Here is a 15177-nt window from a genome sequence, read left to right on the forward strand (position 1 = left end):
ACAGTGTCCCTTTATCCTCTTTTCTTCGTATTCCCTTTCTCTTCTCTGAATTGCTGGCTGACAGGATCGTCAAATTTTCTCACTCTGTCTCTCTGCAAGATAATCAATGCTCTAGCAGCTACGGTGGCATGTGTAATATTAGACATTAGAGCAGCCCTTTGAAGGGTTGATAGCTGAGGGGGGTAGCAGGAAGGGATGGAGGGAGGAAAGGATGGATGAAAGGTGGATTAGAAAGGGATGAATGGGGACATCCTGCTGTAATCTCCCACTATTGGATCTCAGTTTCCTCTTTTCCCTCCCCTGCGTCTCTTCAACACTCCTCTCATTTTCCTTCAATCAGGGCCATCAGTCTAATTTTAACTTACGTAAGCTTTTCTTTTCTATTATGGCATCGTACCAGTACCAGTATTCTATAGCTCTACACGCTTGGGAACACAGTGTACCCTGGTTTAATGCGTGCACACACACACAAGCTCGGTCCTCCTCTGGGCCAGACGGAGAGCTAAATCAGAGGCTCATGTTACCACTCAGCCCTTAGCGCAGTGGCAGCACTTTAAAAAAAATCATGTCATTGCAAATTGTTCCCATGCTGATTTCACAATATTTACCTGTTCCTTGGGACTCTGAAGTGTTTCTGTGTGTGTGTGTGTGTGTGTGTGTGTGTGTGTGTGCGCGTGTATTATATCCAAGCCGTTTCCCTGCACGCTTGGTTCGTCTCATCTGTTGCAAATCAAGAGATGTGGCTCAGCCTTGAAATACTGGCAAAGGACTATTCATAATTTCAGAGGAATTTGGTTAAAAAATGTTACTATGATTGTTTTTAGTGCTCTAATTTCTTGATGCCCTTAATAGTGATTAAAACACTAAGTCTGCTGTGTCACCTGAGTACTGTCTGCTGTTTTTGAAATAAAGAGTCTTTAAAATCAGTTCCCCTGCTTGTAGAATTGCTTGTAGTAAGCCCTGCATTATCACATCATCAGTGAGGCAGATCTGTTTTTATTGCCCTATTATTAGTCTGCTGTTAGCACACAATTAAAAGGGAGAAAAAGATACTGATAATACATAGTGATATACATGAAACTAAGTCCAATTACTAGAGAATTACCTGAAACACACATGTATTGTCAGTGTTTGTTAGACTTTGGGAAAGGCCCCCCAGCATATCTCCCATGTAAGTTAATAGCTAACAGATAATACAAAACCATACCAGGAAAACCTGAGGCTTGTCTAAAGAGGCTCTGGTTGACTGTCTAGACAGGATGTAGCAAGCACATCGCTTTATTAGCTCATCTGTCTCTGTCCTCTTTTTTTTTTTTTTTTTTTTCGTAGAGTTGCTTGTGCCTCATGTCTGTTGTCATACTGCCTGTTTTTCTTTTGTGCCAGTTTATCTCTTTCTGTTTCTCTTTAAATAGGATCCTGTTCATCTAAAGCTGGAGTAATAAAACTATCCAGGGTTTATCTTTACCAAAGAGGCTCAGTGTCTCCTCTGCTTACTATTTAGAAAATGTGCATAGCAAAGCTTAATCTGTGTTGCTCCCCCATCTGGGACATCAAATTGCTAGAAGATTGTATTCATAGGATTGTCAGACAGGTTTGGGTGGCTGCACATTTGAATCATACATTAGCATAGTGATAGCTCTCATCCATGTACACATACAGGTGTCCATGCATTAATGCATTTAATTTGTGTGAAATTACTAGTGATTTGTTCAAATGAGGGGAAAGTGAAATTTCAAGGATTTTTAAGTGTTAGTTGGCAAGAGTGGAGAGCAGAGAGCTGCGATGAGTAGTTAATGTTCTGTACGGTAAAAGTTTCATGAAACTAGGAGTGCTTGAGACGATCTGTGACTGGCTCTTCTCAGCCTCGAGTGCTCCAAAAGTTTCACCGCAACATGTAGACGCATGTACAATAACACATATCTGTGTCTACACAACATGTCTGTGTATCCCCTCTGAGCCATCATGCCATGTATTTTATCATACTTTTTTTTTAACAAACATTTGCTCGCCAGTTTGAAATTAACCAAATGGAAAATCTACCTGCATTTGGCACTTGCTTTGCCTAACTGTATTGCATCATCTCTGTGAATACTATTTCTCTTTCCTCCTCTTTTTTTTATTTCCTTCCCCTCTCACTTCACTTATCTTCTTCTCACACACTATATCTTTCCTACTCTTGCAGTCACACAAACCTCCCTGCTTCCAGCTTCCCTCCCCACTGGCCCTTTCTTCTCTCTCTCTCTCTCCATCACTTCATCTTGCTTCCTGGCTCCAGCATCATCCCTCTCCATACTTCTCACTGTCATTGTGCCCTGCATCCTCCATCCCTTGTGGTTGGAGCCAGTGCAGGGTTTTATTATGTTGTGCATGCAGACTGCAAAAGTTGAGTTTCTCCAGTCCGGCAATAACAAAAGGCCAGCCAAGCATTTGCAATGTGCATGAGTGAAGGAAAAAAAGAGGATTATTCTTTACCTCTCACACATTTCTATGTATCTCTATATTTATCACACTTACATTCTATAACTGTCCTTTAATGTTTGATTTTTCACTGTCTCATTCACACGGTTTCCAGTCCGCAGTCTTTGATATTTCTGTCTGATCATATTATCTTTCCAATCGTTTTCTTTCACCATTTCTTTCCTTTGTCTTGTCCGTTCTTTTTATGTTTCTTCCTCTTTTTTCTGAATGGCAGTGAAACAGCTCAACTGGTCACGTTTGCTTCACTCTGACATTTGTGTGTGTGTGTGTGTGTGTGTGTGTGTGTGTGTGTGTGTGTGTGTGTAAATACCATAAATGATGACTGTGGTAGAAGTTTTGTCAATTTTGTATTAGTATGCACAAAATCAAAAGACAAAGCCAATCAGATTTGAGTCAATGCAGACCACTTTTATGGGCTATTGAATTCCAGCTCATAAAATGCAATGCTGATCATAGTCATAGGCTTTTGTTTATGGAGTGTTTGATTGTAAACAAACTGGACGTGTGCAAACACTCGTTTGTTCAGTTTTCTCACACCTTAGCGCTTTGGCAATGTGTGCGCAATCATCTCTCAATTTCTCACATATTGAGCTTACACCCATGTCACGGCAGGAAACTGACACGTTTTGACACCCTGATGTTCCCTGATTGAAGTGTAATCGGAGCTCTGCACCTTTCAGTGGCTGCGCCAAATGCATTGTGGGTGTTCTCCAGACATGATCCTATCTTCTCTTACTTCAATCAGGTCCGTGGCAAATTGACAAATAATACCAGGATATCACATTTCTTCTATCACTACTCCTCAACATTTATAGTATAGCTCACATGCTCGCACACACACACACACACACACACACACACAGCAGCACTAATCGATTGAGGCCACTTGCTGGTTCATGTGGTCCCTGACAGTCTGGGGCTTTCATAGTATGTGTATGTGCATGCATGTTTAATGTGTGGGAGCATGAGTGTCCACACCCAGGTGTGTGAATGTGTGTTGAGTATGAGAGAGGCGTTTTGACAAGTCGCTTTCCCTCAGACATCCACTTCTTTAATATTCTCCTCCGTCCCTCGCCTCCACTGACACACACTGAGAAATAAAGAGAGAAAAGAGACAAGCTGAGAGGAAAATGAGAGACATCTCAAAGGCATCGTGTGCCACAGAGGAATGCGAGCACATCGTAGAAAGAGAGATTGAGAGGAATGGAAAGATAAAATGGTGGAAAGTGAGAAGGACACAGAAGTACAAGCAAAAAAATAAGAAAAAGGAATATAAAAAGAAGAAGAATTTTATGTTCTATGGCTTGTGTGTGTGTTTGTGTGTGTGTTCTGTTACTGTATATTTGGTTATCAGATGCCACTGACAGCTTTGGCTCTGCCTTACAGATGACTTCATTATCTTTGACTAGAGCTCAACAGCAATATAACAGGAGCAAGTACTTGTGTGTAACTGAAGCTGTGCATGTGTTGTTTTTGCAGTTGTCTTTGTAGTCGTGCGTGTGTGTGCACACACATCCCAGTGTTAGGGGATCTCTCTGTCTGGAATCCACTCTGCATTGAGATACTTGACACAGGACCAAAGTGTGTCTGTGTGTGTGTGTGTGTGTGTGTGTGTGTGTGTGTGTGTGGGAGAGTTGTGCAAGCTTTTATGTTGATATTAACTTGTAAAAATCAAGTCGTGTAAAGTGGACCTTTCCTTTTAACCTTGTTCAGATCTATTCATCTACCTATCACTTTCTTGTCATGGCGACCTGCTGCTGATATGCTCAACTGTAATTAAAGTTGACACACATTATTGATTCCTTCCTTGTCTTCTCTCCCTCAGACCCAGGCTCCAGGCCCAGAGGAAGTTTGCCCAGTCGCAGCCCAACTCACCCAGCACTACGCCCGTCAAAGTTGCCGAACCTAGCAGCCTGAGCACCGGCCAGGCCACCGTGCCCTCCTCTCTCTCATCACTCTCCTCTTCATCCCTGTCCTGCTCCATTCAGGACCTGTCTAGACGCAAACCCAAGACAGAGGACTTCCTCACCTATCTCTGCCTCAGAGGTAAGGCACAGCGGAATGTAGCAGATGGTGATATAATAACATACACACCAACAAGCAGTGGTAAACCTGGAGCGATGTGGTTGAGCATCAACATCAGCGGATACTGCTCTGATACTACATAGGTTTTTAAATGGGTTCAGGACACGGGCCAGACTGCATCTTACAGCTGAGATTTGACAAGATTTGCTGCTGCTTGGCTGTCTTAACATAGGCCTGCAATATGTAAGCTTGTAGTAGCAAGCTTGTGAACACACACATCTGCCAAATATCAGGATTTGGCAGATGTGTGCATTCTCAGTACCTGTTGTACATTGGTGCAGCTTGGTGTTGGTGTTTGACTGTACTGAGATGAATTGGCTGTAAAAGCAACCCTGAAGTGTGAGCTAACTGTTAGCTCTGCTCCTTATCATATATATATAATTCTCACGCATACACACTCACACACACACTCTCACATGCACATAAATGCAAACATATAAGCAGCTCAAGAGTACATGTAAGTTTTGTAATGTCAGGTTTTGATCACCCCCCACTCACTCATACACACACAAACCACACACACATTCTACAAATAACAGTGTACTTGCCCAAGGCTAAGATTATCCTGCATTTCATCAGCTTACACATCTCCCCCTCCTACCTTTCAACAACTATCTGTCTCTTTAACACCCTGCCTATCACCCTCTACCGCAGCAGCTGTTTTGTGCACGGAGTCCTTGCGCAGTCACACACCCCGTGCTACTAACACTACTCAGGTTCATCGACACTATGTAGCACCTTCGATGTCAAATGAACTGTAAAAGCCATGGCGGAGTAATTAGCAGCATAGTTCTCTGTGTATTACTAACAGGAAAAAGTATTTGGGTTAAATGCAGACACTATCTCAGTCAAATACAGCCTGTGCAAGTGTCCCACTAACTCAAATTAAGTAAATCCCCACTCCACCTCCCCCACCCCCCTTTGACACACACTAACTGAACAAGTCTTCTTTTCCTCTAGACTTAATGTAGGACTCATGTTACTTATGATCTATGCTCCGTTGGCAGGCACACAGAGCTGCCTAGTCCGCCTGCCAGGATGCTGCAAAAAATGGTTTACTTCTGCTACAAATCTACAGTTCTGCTCACTTTATATGTGTGGAAGGTTTAAAGACTAAACACCCAAGTTTCATGAACCCCCTTCAAAAAGTTTTCAAAGCAACAAACACGTGGCAACTACCATGGCTTGAGGATGAATCCAATGCAGAAGCACCTTAAAGTGAAATGCCACCGACAATTTCTAGATGTTGCCTCGAAAAAAAAATTCTCCAAATTACCTCCATTCCAAAACATCAAGTTCTCTCAAGAAAAACAAAGTCAGACCACCGTATGAGCATTGATTGACAGCTGTGATTGACAGTTGGCTTACGTGCTGCTCTTCCTGGCTCCAGGTCTCTCTCTGAGTCTGACTATAGTTACAGTATTTCAGTAAGTTTAATGTTACTTAATTACAACACCTGCCCTGTTAGCATAATTTAGTTACAGTAGCTATTGGTAAAGCTAGCATTCAACTTGGTAGCGGGACCTGTTTCCAGAGTCTGAAAGGTGACACCCTTCACCCCTTATTTGGATTATCCTGACCCCTCATAGAAAATATGCTACCAAAAGCAGAAATGCAAAAATCATCTTTATATGCAGTCTATGATTTTTCCCACGTCTGGTGTTAATAATCTCCTAATGTCCTACGTAGGTAGACTGCTGCTGATATACACCCACATAAGATTTAGGGAAGTACACTGACCTCTGTGCACCTCAGTAAATCAAAAGGCTTACCATCCATTCACATCCATCTTAAATCATCCTGCAATATGAAAGAAAGGAGGTTAACAGATTCAAGGCATGACGAATAATACAAAACTTTAGGACCGTATTCTCAAGCAACCTTGGCCGTGACTTCTCTTCGCTATCTTAATTTTCTCCTTTGTTGCATATCCCACTCACCTTCTTCTTAAACATGTCCTCACAACCAGAATGAACTCATTTTGAAGACAATACCCCTAGCTTCAGATTAATTTACTGTTATCATTATTAACCTCTGCCCACATCACAAAGTAGGCTAAAGACCCAGCAAAGGCAAATTTAGATTCTAGTCTTTTGGGGACGTGATGCCTATACGTTGCTATTCTGACAAGTATTCTCCCATTATGGAATGTCATTTTAACCTTACGGGGCTCATTCAAGAAGCTATAATTGGAGTATACTAAAAGTGACTGAAGCCTTTGGTGAGAGGGACTTTGATTTGCATATATAGGCCAGGATGTTACACAGGCTAATGATATAATGTCCCATATACTTTGAAGTTGAGATTATTCTGAATGCTATTACTCTGTGAGCTAAACTAACCCCACCCTTACACGTAGAGCAGCAGTCTAATGAGGTATAGGTGGCTGGTCCTGACTCAGTTTGCTGTTCTCTCCCTGTTTGTAATTAAGGTTAGGAATGGGAATGGTGCTTTGCAAGCTGATTTCTAGCGTGTGTGCATGCAAGGTCTGCTGTACTCTATTGCGCTGCTAAGGGTAATTTTAAAGCTAGGCTGCTAAGCTAACGATTGAATGGTTTTCCACTGGGCTTTTTCCACTCTGCCGCTCCCTGCTTTACTGCTGTATTTATAGACCCAGTTTTGTGTGTGTGTGTGTGTGTACTGTCCATGCTGTGAGGATGACATTTTCCTGTACGGGGCTTCTTCTGCTCTGTTTTTCCCCTTGGCCTCTCATATGACCCACATGCATGGACCCTTACCAGGAGAGGGACATGGGAGAATGTCAGCAGAGCCCTTGAGGTGTGTGTGTGTGTGTGTGTGTGTGTGTGTGTGTGTGAGAGTTCAAGCATGAGTGCAAATCCATGCTGATGTTGCCTGTCCTGCTTATGTCCTCTGTGTCCTCCATTCATCGTGTGTGTGCGTTTGTGCGTGTGTAGCTTGACAACATCCAGGGTATATGACGAGACACAGCCTATGAGGACATCCGTGTTAGTCTGGTTAATCTTTTCAAAGGGACTCAAGTCTTTGATATCATCTGAAACCCCCAATCCCCTTTAAGATTCTGATACGCGTCTCTCTGGTGATCTGACCACCACCCACATTAGGCTCCTTCATGTCTGCTCCCAAAATGCCTCTGACAGGATCTCTAGCTGCATTATGGAAATCTCAATTCCATTATCTCCCTCATTTCCCTTCCTTTAAATTAGATTTTGATTTGTTTAGGCACTGTTTTTGAAGTTATTACGGGCCAGTTAGCGAAACCCCATCAGCAGTGATTTCTGGGATTCGTCCCGGGTCAAACGTTCACAGTGTGTAAACACACACTCCCTACACCCCCACACACCCGCTGCACTGTTTGCTTATCTTATCTGGTAAACATTACGCATCCACCCCAAAGACTTCTATCCATCACTCACTCTGACAGCTACATAAAAGCAGTTAAAACATGAAGGATTTGAAACGATAAAAGTGAGCAACAAAAAAAAGAAAGAAATGTTGTGAAAGCAGGACTCTTGTGTCGCTGCGTATGGCGAAATCACAACCAAGTTTTCCATCACCCTGCTTTTTGCTCATGTACCTTTTCATCCAAATCTGAGTTTGTGAGTGACAACATTCTTGATCACATTCTTTTTGAGTTTTTTTTTTCCATAGTCATGAATTAGATCATCATGGGCTGTTGTTGCTGAACCCAGGGGAAAGTTATTTTTATGATCCCCCTTCCACTTGGGGAGCAGGGATGCATGATTATTCTGATGCAACATGGAAGTAACTGGATGGAGAAGTGGAAAAACAAGGTTTCTGTCTACTGTATAGAAGGATGCACACCATGTATGCTCACCACCCACACTGTCTAGAGCCTATACATTGGATTTGTCTCACTCTTCTCTCATCTATTTCTCCTGCAAAGACACACACACACACACATATGCACGCACACACACAGACATACATAAGCTAGAATGTTCAGTCATTGCTTGTGTTCTCAGAATGGTGTTTATGTGTGGTCCAGGCCTGTAGTTGGGCTGTTTATATCCATGGAGAAAGCCATTTGGGTGGTAGCCAGACAGTCTGCCTCTGGCCCCGTCTGCCTCTGGTAACCTAGAGGATGCACTGCTGCTGCTGGCAGGCTGGGGGCAGCACTAAGTAGAGCAGAATGAAGCAGTGTTATAGTATAGATTCAGATGTTCAATGCTCACGGTTTTGAAAGTTATACATGCTACCCACCCCACTGTCAGATCTGACCAGCTCCTTCTAATTTAATAGCAGGCGTGTTATATGTTAGCTGTGTCGCGCTAAAATAAAATACTGTAGCGACCCTGCAGTAATGTTCTTTTATAATGTTAAATGTTGTGAGGGGACAAGGACTGTGTTAGTGCGCGTGCTTGTGTGTGTATGAGCAAGCTGGAGGAGAGAGCAGCAGTACACAGTTTGTTGTTTTGGTGTGGTTACAGTCAACACTAACGAACTTGTAACTTTCGAGTTTGCATGAATTTCCATTAGTTTAATAAAATATAATGGAAATTAATTCTTAATTTTTCTTATTACAAATGCACTGTTTTTAAAAATTGCAAGTGATGAATGCTTATTCAGTGAGACAAAAATAAATGTGAAAAAGTGCATCAATATACATAAATTAGATAATTTAAGATGCATCAATAATCGAATCGTAGCCCCTGAATCGTAATCAAATCGTGAGGTGCCCAAAGATTCCCACCCCTATAAATGAATAACTCACACACATTCCTAGAAATGTGCCTCTTATGTAAGACTCATTTCCAGAAGTGCGGTGTGTGTGTGTGTGTGTGTGTGGTGTGTGTGTTTGTGTGTGTGTGTGTGTGTGTGTGTGTGTGTGTGTGTGAGAGAGATTTTGTGTCTGTGTGCCAGTATGCCAGTGTCTTTGTGCACCACTGCTGTGTTTACCTCTTTGCCCCCTGGGCCCTCTTGCATGCCTGCCAGCCCCAGCATGGTGCCTCTCTCTCTCTCTCTCTCTCCCTCTGCTTACATAACCTCTCAGCCCTGACCTAGTGAACCAAAGACCTCTGATTCCCAGTATTTGATTACACAGGAGACTTTTTTTCACATCTGGCTTTAAAGAAAAAAACTGCCAATCATGGAAATTGTGTTGTAAATCTAGTTTGAGGCCTCTATCTTTGTAACTAGATTGTTAGATTGGATTTTATTTGATGGTATTTTTATTGTCTGAGAATTTCGCTTAACTGGAGGCACATTTCAACTCCTGGGAATAGGAGCTCAAGTCCGACAGCTACTCATGTGTCTCTCAAGTGCATCGCTGCAGTGACAGCTGAATGTCCCTTAGGGATAAGGTAGTTTTCTCTCTCATCGTGATTGCTATTTGATTAAAGCCTAGAAATAGTTTGAGTAGAGTTGTCTCTCACAATGCTGAACAGAAGTTGTTGGTGCAACACCGATTCTGCGTTCTCCTCCAAGAGCAGAGCTGCACTGTTTGTGAGGTTAATGGTTTTGCTGACATCAAGGAATGTCAATTGGTGAAGTAATCCCTCTCTCAGTCCCTCTCTCTTTCTCCATTAGTGACTGATGAAGTTTTGGCAGAGCTCAGCTATAGCAGATAACTTTTCCTCTCCACGCCAGGCAATGTACATTTGTCGCCCTCTCTGAGCTTTCCTTAAAAACAGTGGTTATACTTCCTGTGCACACATGCAGCACTTTGTTCTAAGTCTGCACGTCCACATGTCCCCATGGCAGCTAAACCCTCCTGATTGACTATTTAAATTGTCCTCATTGTTTCAGTTCCAGTTAAGGGGACAAAAGAAGGGTAGCCAGAGAATGGAGGGTTTGTAATTATGCCCCCCCCCCCTACCCCAGAGCCCCGTTAAAAATGACAATCCTAATAGACTCTTTCAGACCTAATTATGATTTGTCTGCGGTTGGAATGAGGTGGATGAAAAGCTGGTGTAATTGGAGGATTGGGCTCAAGCCCTGTCGGAGATCTTGGAGAAGGTCTGGGTTGTGGTTTTTCCACTGTGTATATGTGTGTTTTGTAGGAGCTGATGGATTTGGGATATCTGTGCCAGAGATGGCGGGGCGGGGGGCGGGGGGGTCCTGTAAATCTCTGGTATCGGCCCCAGAAGTATTGCTGCCACTCCTGCAGTCAGAATGCCAGTGGTCAGAAGACTGGCTGGCTTTGTGTGTCTTTCTTTGTGTATTCTATCATTCCTTTCGACTCTCCCTCTCTCCAAACCTCTTGACAGGCTTATTTTGGGGCCCTTGAATATATGATATTAGATGATACAGCTGGGCTGTTTCTGTCTGTCGTCTGGTTCTCATCTTCTACCATTCAGCTTCACTCTCCATCATTTTTCTTATTTAATTTTTCTTTCTCACTTTCACAATCACATGTATCTTTCTTCCTACTTATAGTTTCTAATCCATAATCAACAATTACCAGGACTTCCAAACCCCCAATTTTACCCTCTTAAACCTTTTTCCAAAAGAGTAGAAGTACTAGAGGTCACACACATGCGCTTCCTCTGCCATGTTAGAACATTTTCACGCTTTCATCTACACTTCCCTACACTGCCAAACGAACACACACACACACACACACCACTCCCTCCATATATGCCCCTTTGTGCCCCTGTGTTCTGTTTGCCATTGGCCCGCTGACCCCTGCTCAAGGTAGTAAATTACAGCCATTTAACTAATGAAGCGAGTCATTAGAAGCTGATTGGACTGGTGTGTGTGCCGCCTCGTTGTGTTTGTTTGGTCTAAAAAAGAAGCGTTTGCTCTGTCGCCAAGATGAACGAGGTGTCTGTGCTGTGTGTTTGTATTTAGGTGCGCACGCGTGTGTGTGTGGCTTTATTTAATTTCTATGTGTGCTGCCTATGTATATGCGTTCAAACCTTTAGGCCTGATCCACCAGTTAAAAGCCAGAAAATTATACGTTGTTACAAAGTGGTCCTACTTCAGAAGCTGTAATGCACACAACCACAAAATATTATCAGAGCAGCTTCTTCTTCTTCAACCAGTTGCAGTTTGAGACTATCCCTGCCTGCCCAGAAACAGGCCTTACCGCATGTGTGAATTACATAAAAGCTCACTGTTGTTGAACTTTTTTCCGTATAGACCTCTTTCAGTTGAAAAGCAGGTAAAACTATAATATTATCTATTTAGAGAATCTGCTGCCACAACAGATTTTTTTCCTTTATCAGCTCTCTGAAGAGATAATAAGAAACTGGCAGGGCTGCTGTGTGAAAAATGTGATCCCAGGCAAAACAAGATTTATTATTACCAGGATCTAGTTTTTATTGTTTGGAAAAGCTTTAGTATGAATATGATATTTAAACTAAGCTTTCAAAACAATGTGATGACATATGGTAACCACAGGGAACCCCCTAAGGAGTCTTGAATTAAGGAAACTGTCTATCTTTTTTTTTAACACGTTTGACAACACTCTGTCCAAATTGAGCAGCCATACTGAACTAGCTTGACTTGTGCAGTGTTATTCTGCACCCTATAGGCTATTACACATGGAATACAGTGGTGTTGTCTGTGTGGTACTGGTTAGCACCAGTTAAGCATGCATTCTCCTTTGTTAATCAGAAAACTCAGGCTTTGTCAGGGCCTCATTTAAGTGTATCCTTATATACACACATGTTTACCGCTCTACTGTCCACTAATGCTGTAAATGTGTACAAATGTATGTATGTGTCACATTGCACAACTAATTACATTATTCAAATAGATAAGCTAATGAATGAACACATAGTATTTCTCTTTGGAGCAGTCCCTTGTGCAGAATACATCTGTAGTTTTGCTGATAATGTATAAAACCCAACCCTTGTATACCGTATTTTGGTGCCCTCATGCTTGTGCTATCTTTATATTTTAATTAGGTCACTTAATAACATATTGAATGTGTAAAATCTAAGATAAGTATTCTTCACCCTCCAAAACAAGTGTGCTAATTAAATAATTGGCTTGGCTAATTCACTCTGTGTAATTTTAACCGCTCAGTAAAGCTTAATGCAGGCTCCTTGAATTCAGAGGCTTAACAATATTTTAATCGACATATAATCATGCATTGCTGCCCAGTAATGCCCTTTAAACACTGTGGCCCCTCAAAGAGTCGTAAAAGCCACAGTAGTTGCTCATGCTATGCAATCGATTTAATCATAAAGGACTCACAACTTCATAAAATCCTGTTTCCTGCTCATAAACAGCCAGCTTTAATCAAATCTATGAGGCTGTTAATTATAAATGCACAATCACAAGTATACATGTGTGAGTTCATCATGCCTAATTGTACACATTTAGGATGACTTGTCCACCTTGTCTAGACAGTCAAAGTCACACATGCCCACACACATACACACATACACACACACACACACACACACACACACACACAGGCTGCATGTTTTTCATTTGTCTGTTAGCAGTACATGGCTAGAAATAACAACTAGATTGTGTTTCCCATGATGGTTGCAGAAGTCCTCTTCATACTGGCCCTGCAACAGCTGCTCCTTAGTGAGTCCAATGTACAACTTGAACCTTTTTATGATGTTTCTTGAAGCTCACCAAGGCCTGATGCAGCAAACGCATCCAAAAAATCCTGAGTGATTTACAGCTTCATATATTTGTATGTCCAAATTTACAGTACAGTTGCTGCTGTTGTCCTCTTACAAGCCTCATTTTTTTATTCCTGCATCTACATGACTGAACCAACTGTTTGCACACTGATTTACGAGTGCAACATTATGAGGTTTAGTAACGTTGCTTTGGGGTTTATGACCTCTTTATGAGAATGAGTCTGTGTGTCTACCTTCAGCTAACTGAGGTAACATTATAGGCCGTCCGCTGCCAAACATCGTTTACCAGCTTCCGGCACATATTGAGCTAAATTTCTCATAGATGACTATGAAAGTGATTGAATGTGGCAGAAAATGGAAAGAGAGGGAGAACATTTTCTTCTCCACTAGGGGGATAGAGTGATTGTAATCCTATTTGGAAGAGTGAAAGAGACAGGTTTTGGATTAGCTCACCAACGCAGAAGAGATACTCCCTGGTTTCTAAGTAAGTCTTTTACAGAGTTAGATGTCTCAGCGTGTGTATTGTTATATACTGTATATCTCAATAAAACTATCAACATGGGAAGTGTCTGTGGAAAGATGGGCTATTATATACCCTCTTTACCTTTCCTCCTCTACTGTTTATAGTAATACTGATATGGTTACTATATTGCATAGGCATTAACAAAACATAACAAATGGACAGAAAAAACAATAGGCAGTCATTTTACATCAGTTTATAGATTCTAATTCCAGTCACAGGCTATCAATGTGAGATATATGAAGTGATTCAAAAGCTAATAAAGAAGAACAGTCACTCTACTGCAAACCATTTTTTCACACTGCGCTGTGCATGTCCTTGATCATGTTTGTGCATTTTAGTGTGTGAGTGAATGTAACAATGGAGCCACTATGTGCAGAGCAGTTTACAAAGCATCAATAGACCACCAGCTGCGATAATAACAGATGAAATTCAGCAGCACAATCACCATTATTCACAAATCCTTGAGCAACTTCTATTTTTACATTAATACTTTAGCGCTTACATATTGATGTTGATTCATCTGCAAGGTCTGAGATTAGAATAATAAAAGAAAAGTTTTTTTTTTCTTCCATATTCAGACAGCTGGTGGTCTCAAAAATAAGGTGTATTCTATTTAAATAGGATAATATTTTAGAGAAAGACTTCCAGTACAGTTGTGTTTTTCAGTTTCTTTTTCTTATTTCAAATAGTAATTTTCCCTTTTCTTTTCCTTTCTCTCATTCCTCCCTCCCCCCTGTCTTGCCTCTTTATTATTAATCTCCCTCTCTCTGTCCCTTTCCCCTTCCTTTCCTCCACTTCTCTGCACTCAGGTTCATCGGCCCTGCCCAGCAACATGGCCTACTTTGGAAGCTCCCAGGAGGAGGAGGACCTGGAGGAGGACGAGGACGAAGAGGAGGAGGAGGTGAGGAACGGAGGTGGTACTCACGCCCATGGTGGGGCAAGCAGCAGCCAAGCCTCAGCCTCCTCCTCCTGCCACTCGACACCCCGCAAGGGCAAGCTCCCTGCCAGGCAGCCACTCAATGGGCATGGTAAGGATGAGACTGGAGCTTGGAACAAAGCACGCCATATTTTTTATTACCAACACATTTCTCCTGTCTTCACACGTTGCACTCTCACTTTTTCCCCCATGTAGAATATACAATTATCTTATTCTCAACAAATTTCCAGAGTTTGATGGAAAATGCAGTCATTCATGAATGTGGCTTTGCAGGATGTACAGAGGAGACTGTCTTCAATTGGTCTGTAGGGCCACCGATATCCTCCTCCTGTTTCCTGAGGCATTAGGGAAGAGAGAAATGTTAGAGAGGGGCGGTGCAGGATTACCATGTGTAGGGGATGAAAGTGAGAGGAGGAGGGGGAGGAATAGAGGGGAAACTGAGGAAGAGATAGTGATGGATAGGCAGGTGAGAGGAAAAGAAGAAGGAGGGGAGTGAAGGATGTTGCACCAGGGGAATAACTAGAGAGGAGTGGAAGAAGAGAGAGAGGGAGAGAGAGGGAGAGAGAAATTTCCTAAGTTTGCCCTCTTTTTCCACTGCAGAGACG

The 15177-nt window shown here is 42.2% G+C and overlaps 1 protein-coding gene across 2 annotated transcripts in view; it reads left to right on the forward strand.

Moving 5' to 3' along the window:
* jarid2b (jumonji, AT rich interactive domain 2b) overlaps positions 1–15177 on the forward strand; it is a 105751-nt gene that overhangs the window by 69080 nt on the left and 21494 nt on the right. For both annotated transcript variants that reach the window (XM_053334470.1, XM_053334471.1), the window contains exons 4-5: positions 4304–4524; positions 14445–14663. In XM_053334470.1, coding sequence (XP_053190445.1) covers positions 4304–4524; positions 14445–14663 — 440 coding nt within the window. The remainder of the gene's footprint in view (positions 1–4303; positions 4525–14444; positions 14664–15177) is intronic.

The sequence above is a fragment of the Scomber japonicus genome, chromosome 15 (genome assembly GCF_027409825.1).
Source record: "Scomber japonicus isolate fScoJap1 chromosome 15, fScoJap1.pri, whole genome shotgun sequence".
NCBI lineage: Eukaryota > Metazoa > Chordata > Actinopteri > Scombriformes > Scombridae > Scomber > Scomber japonicus.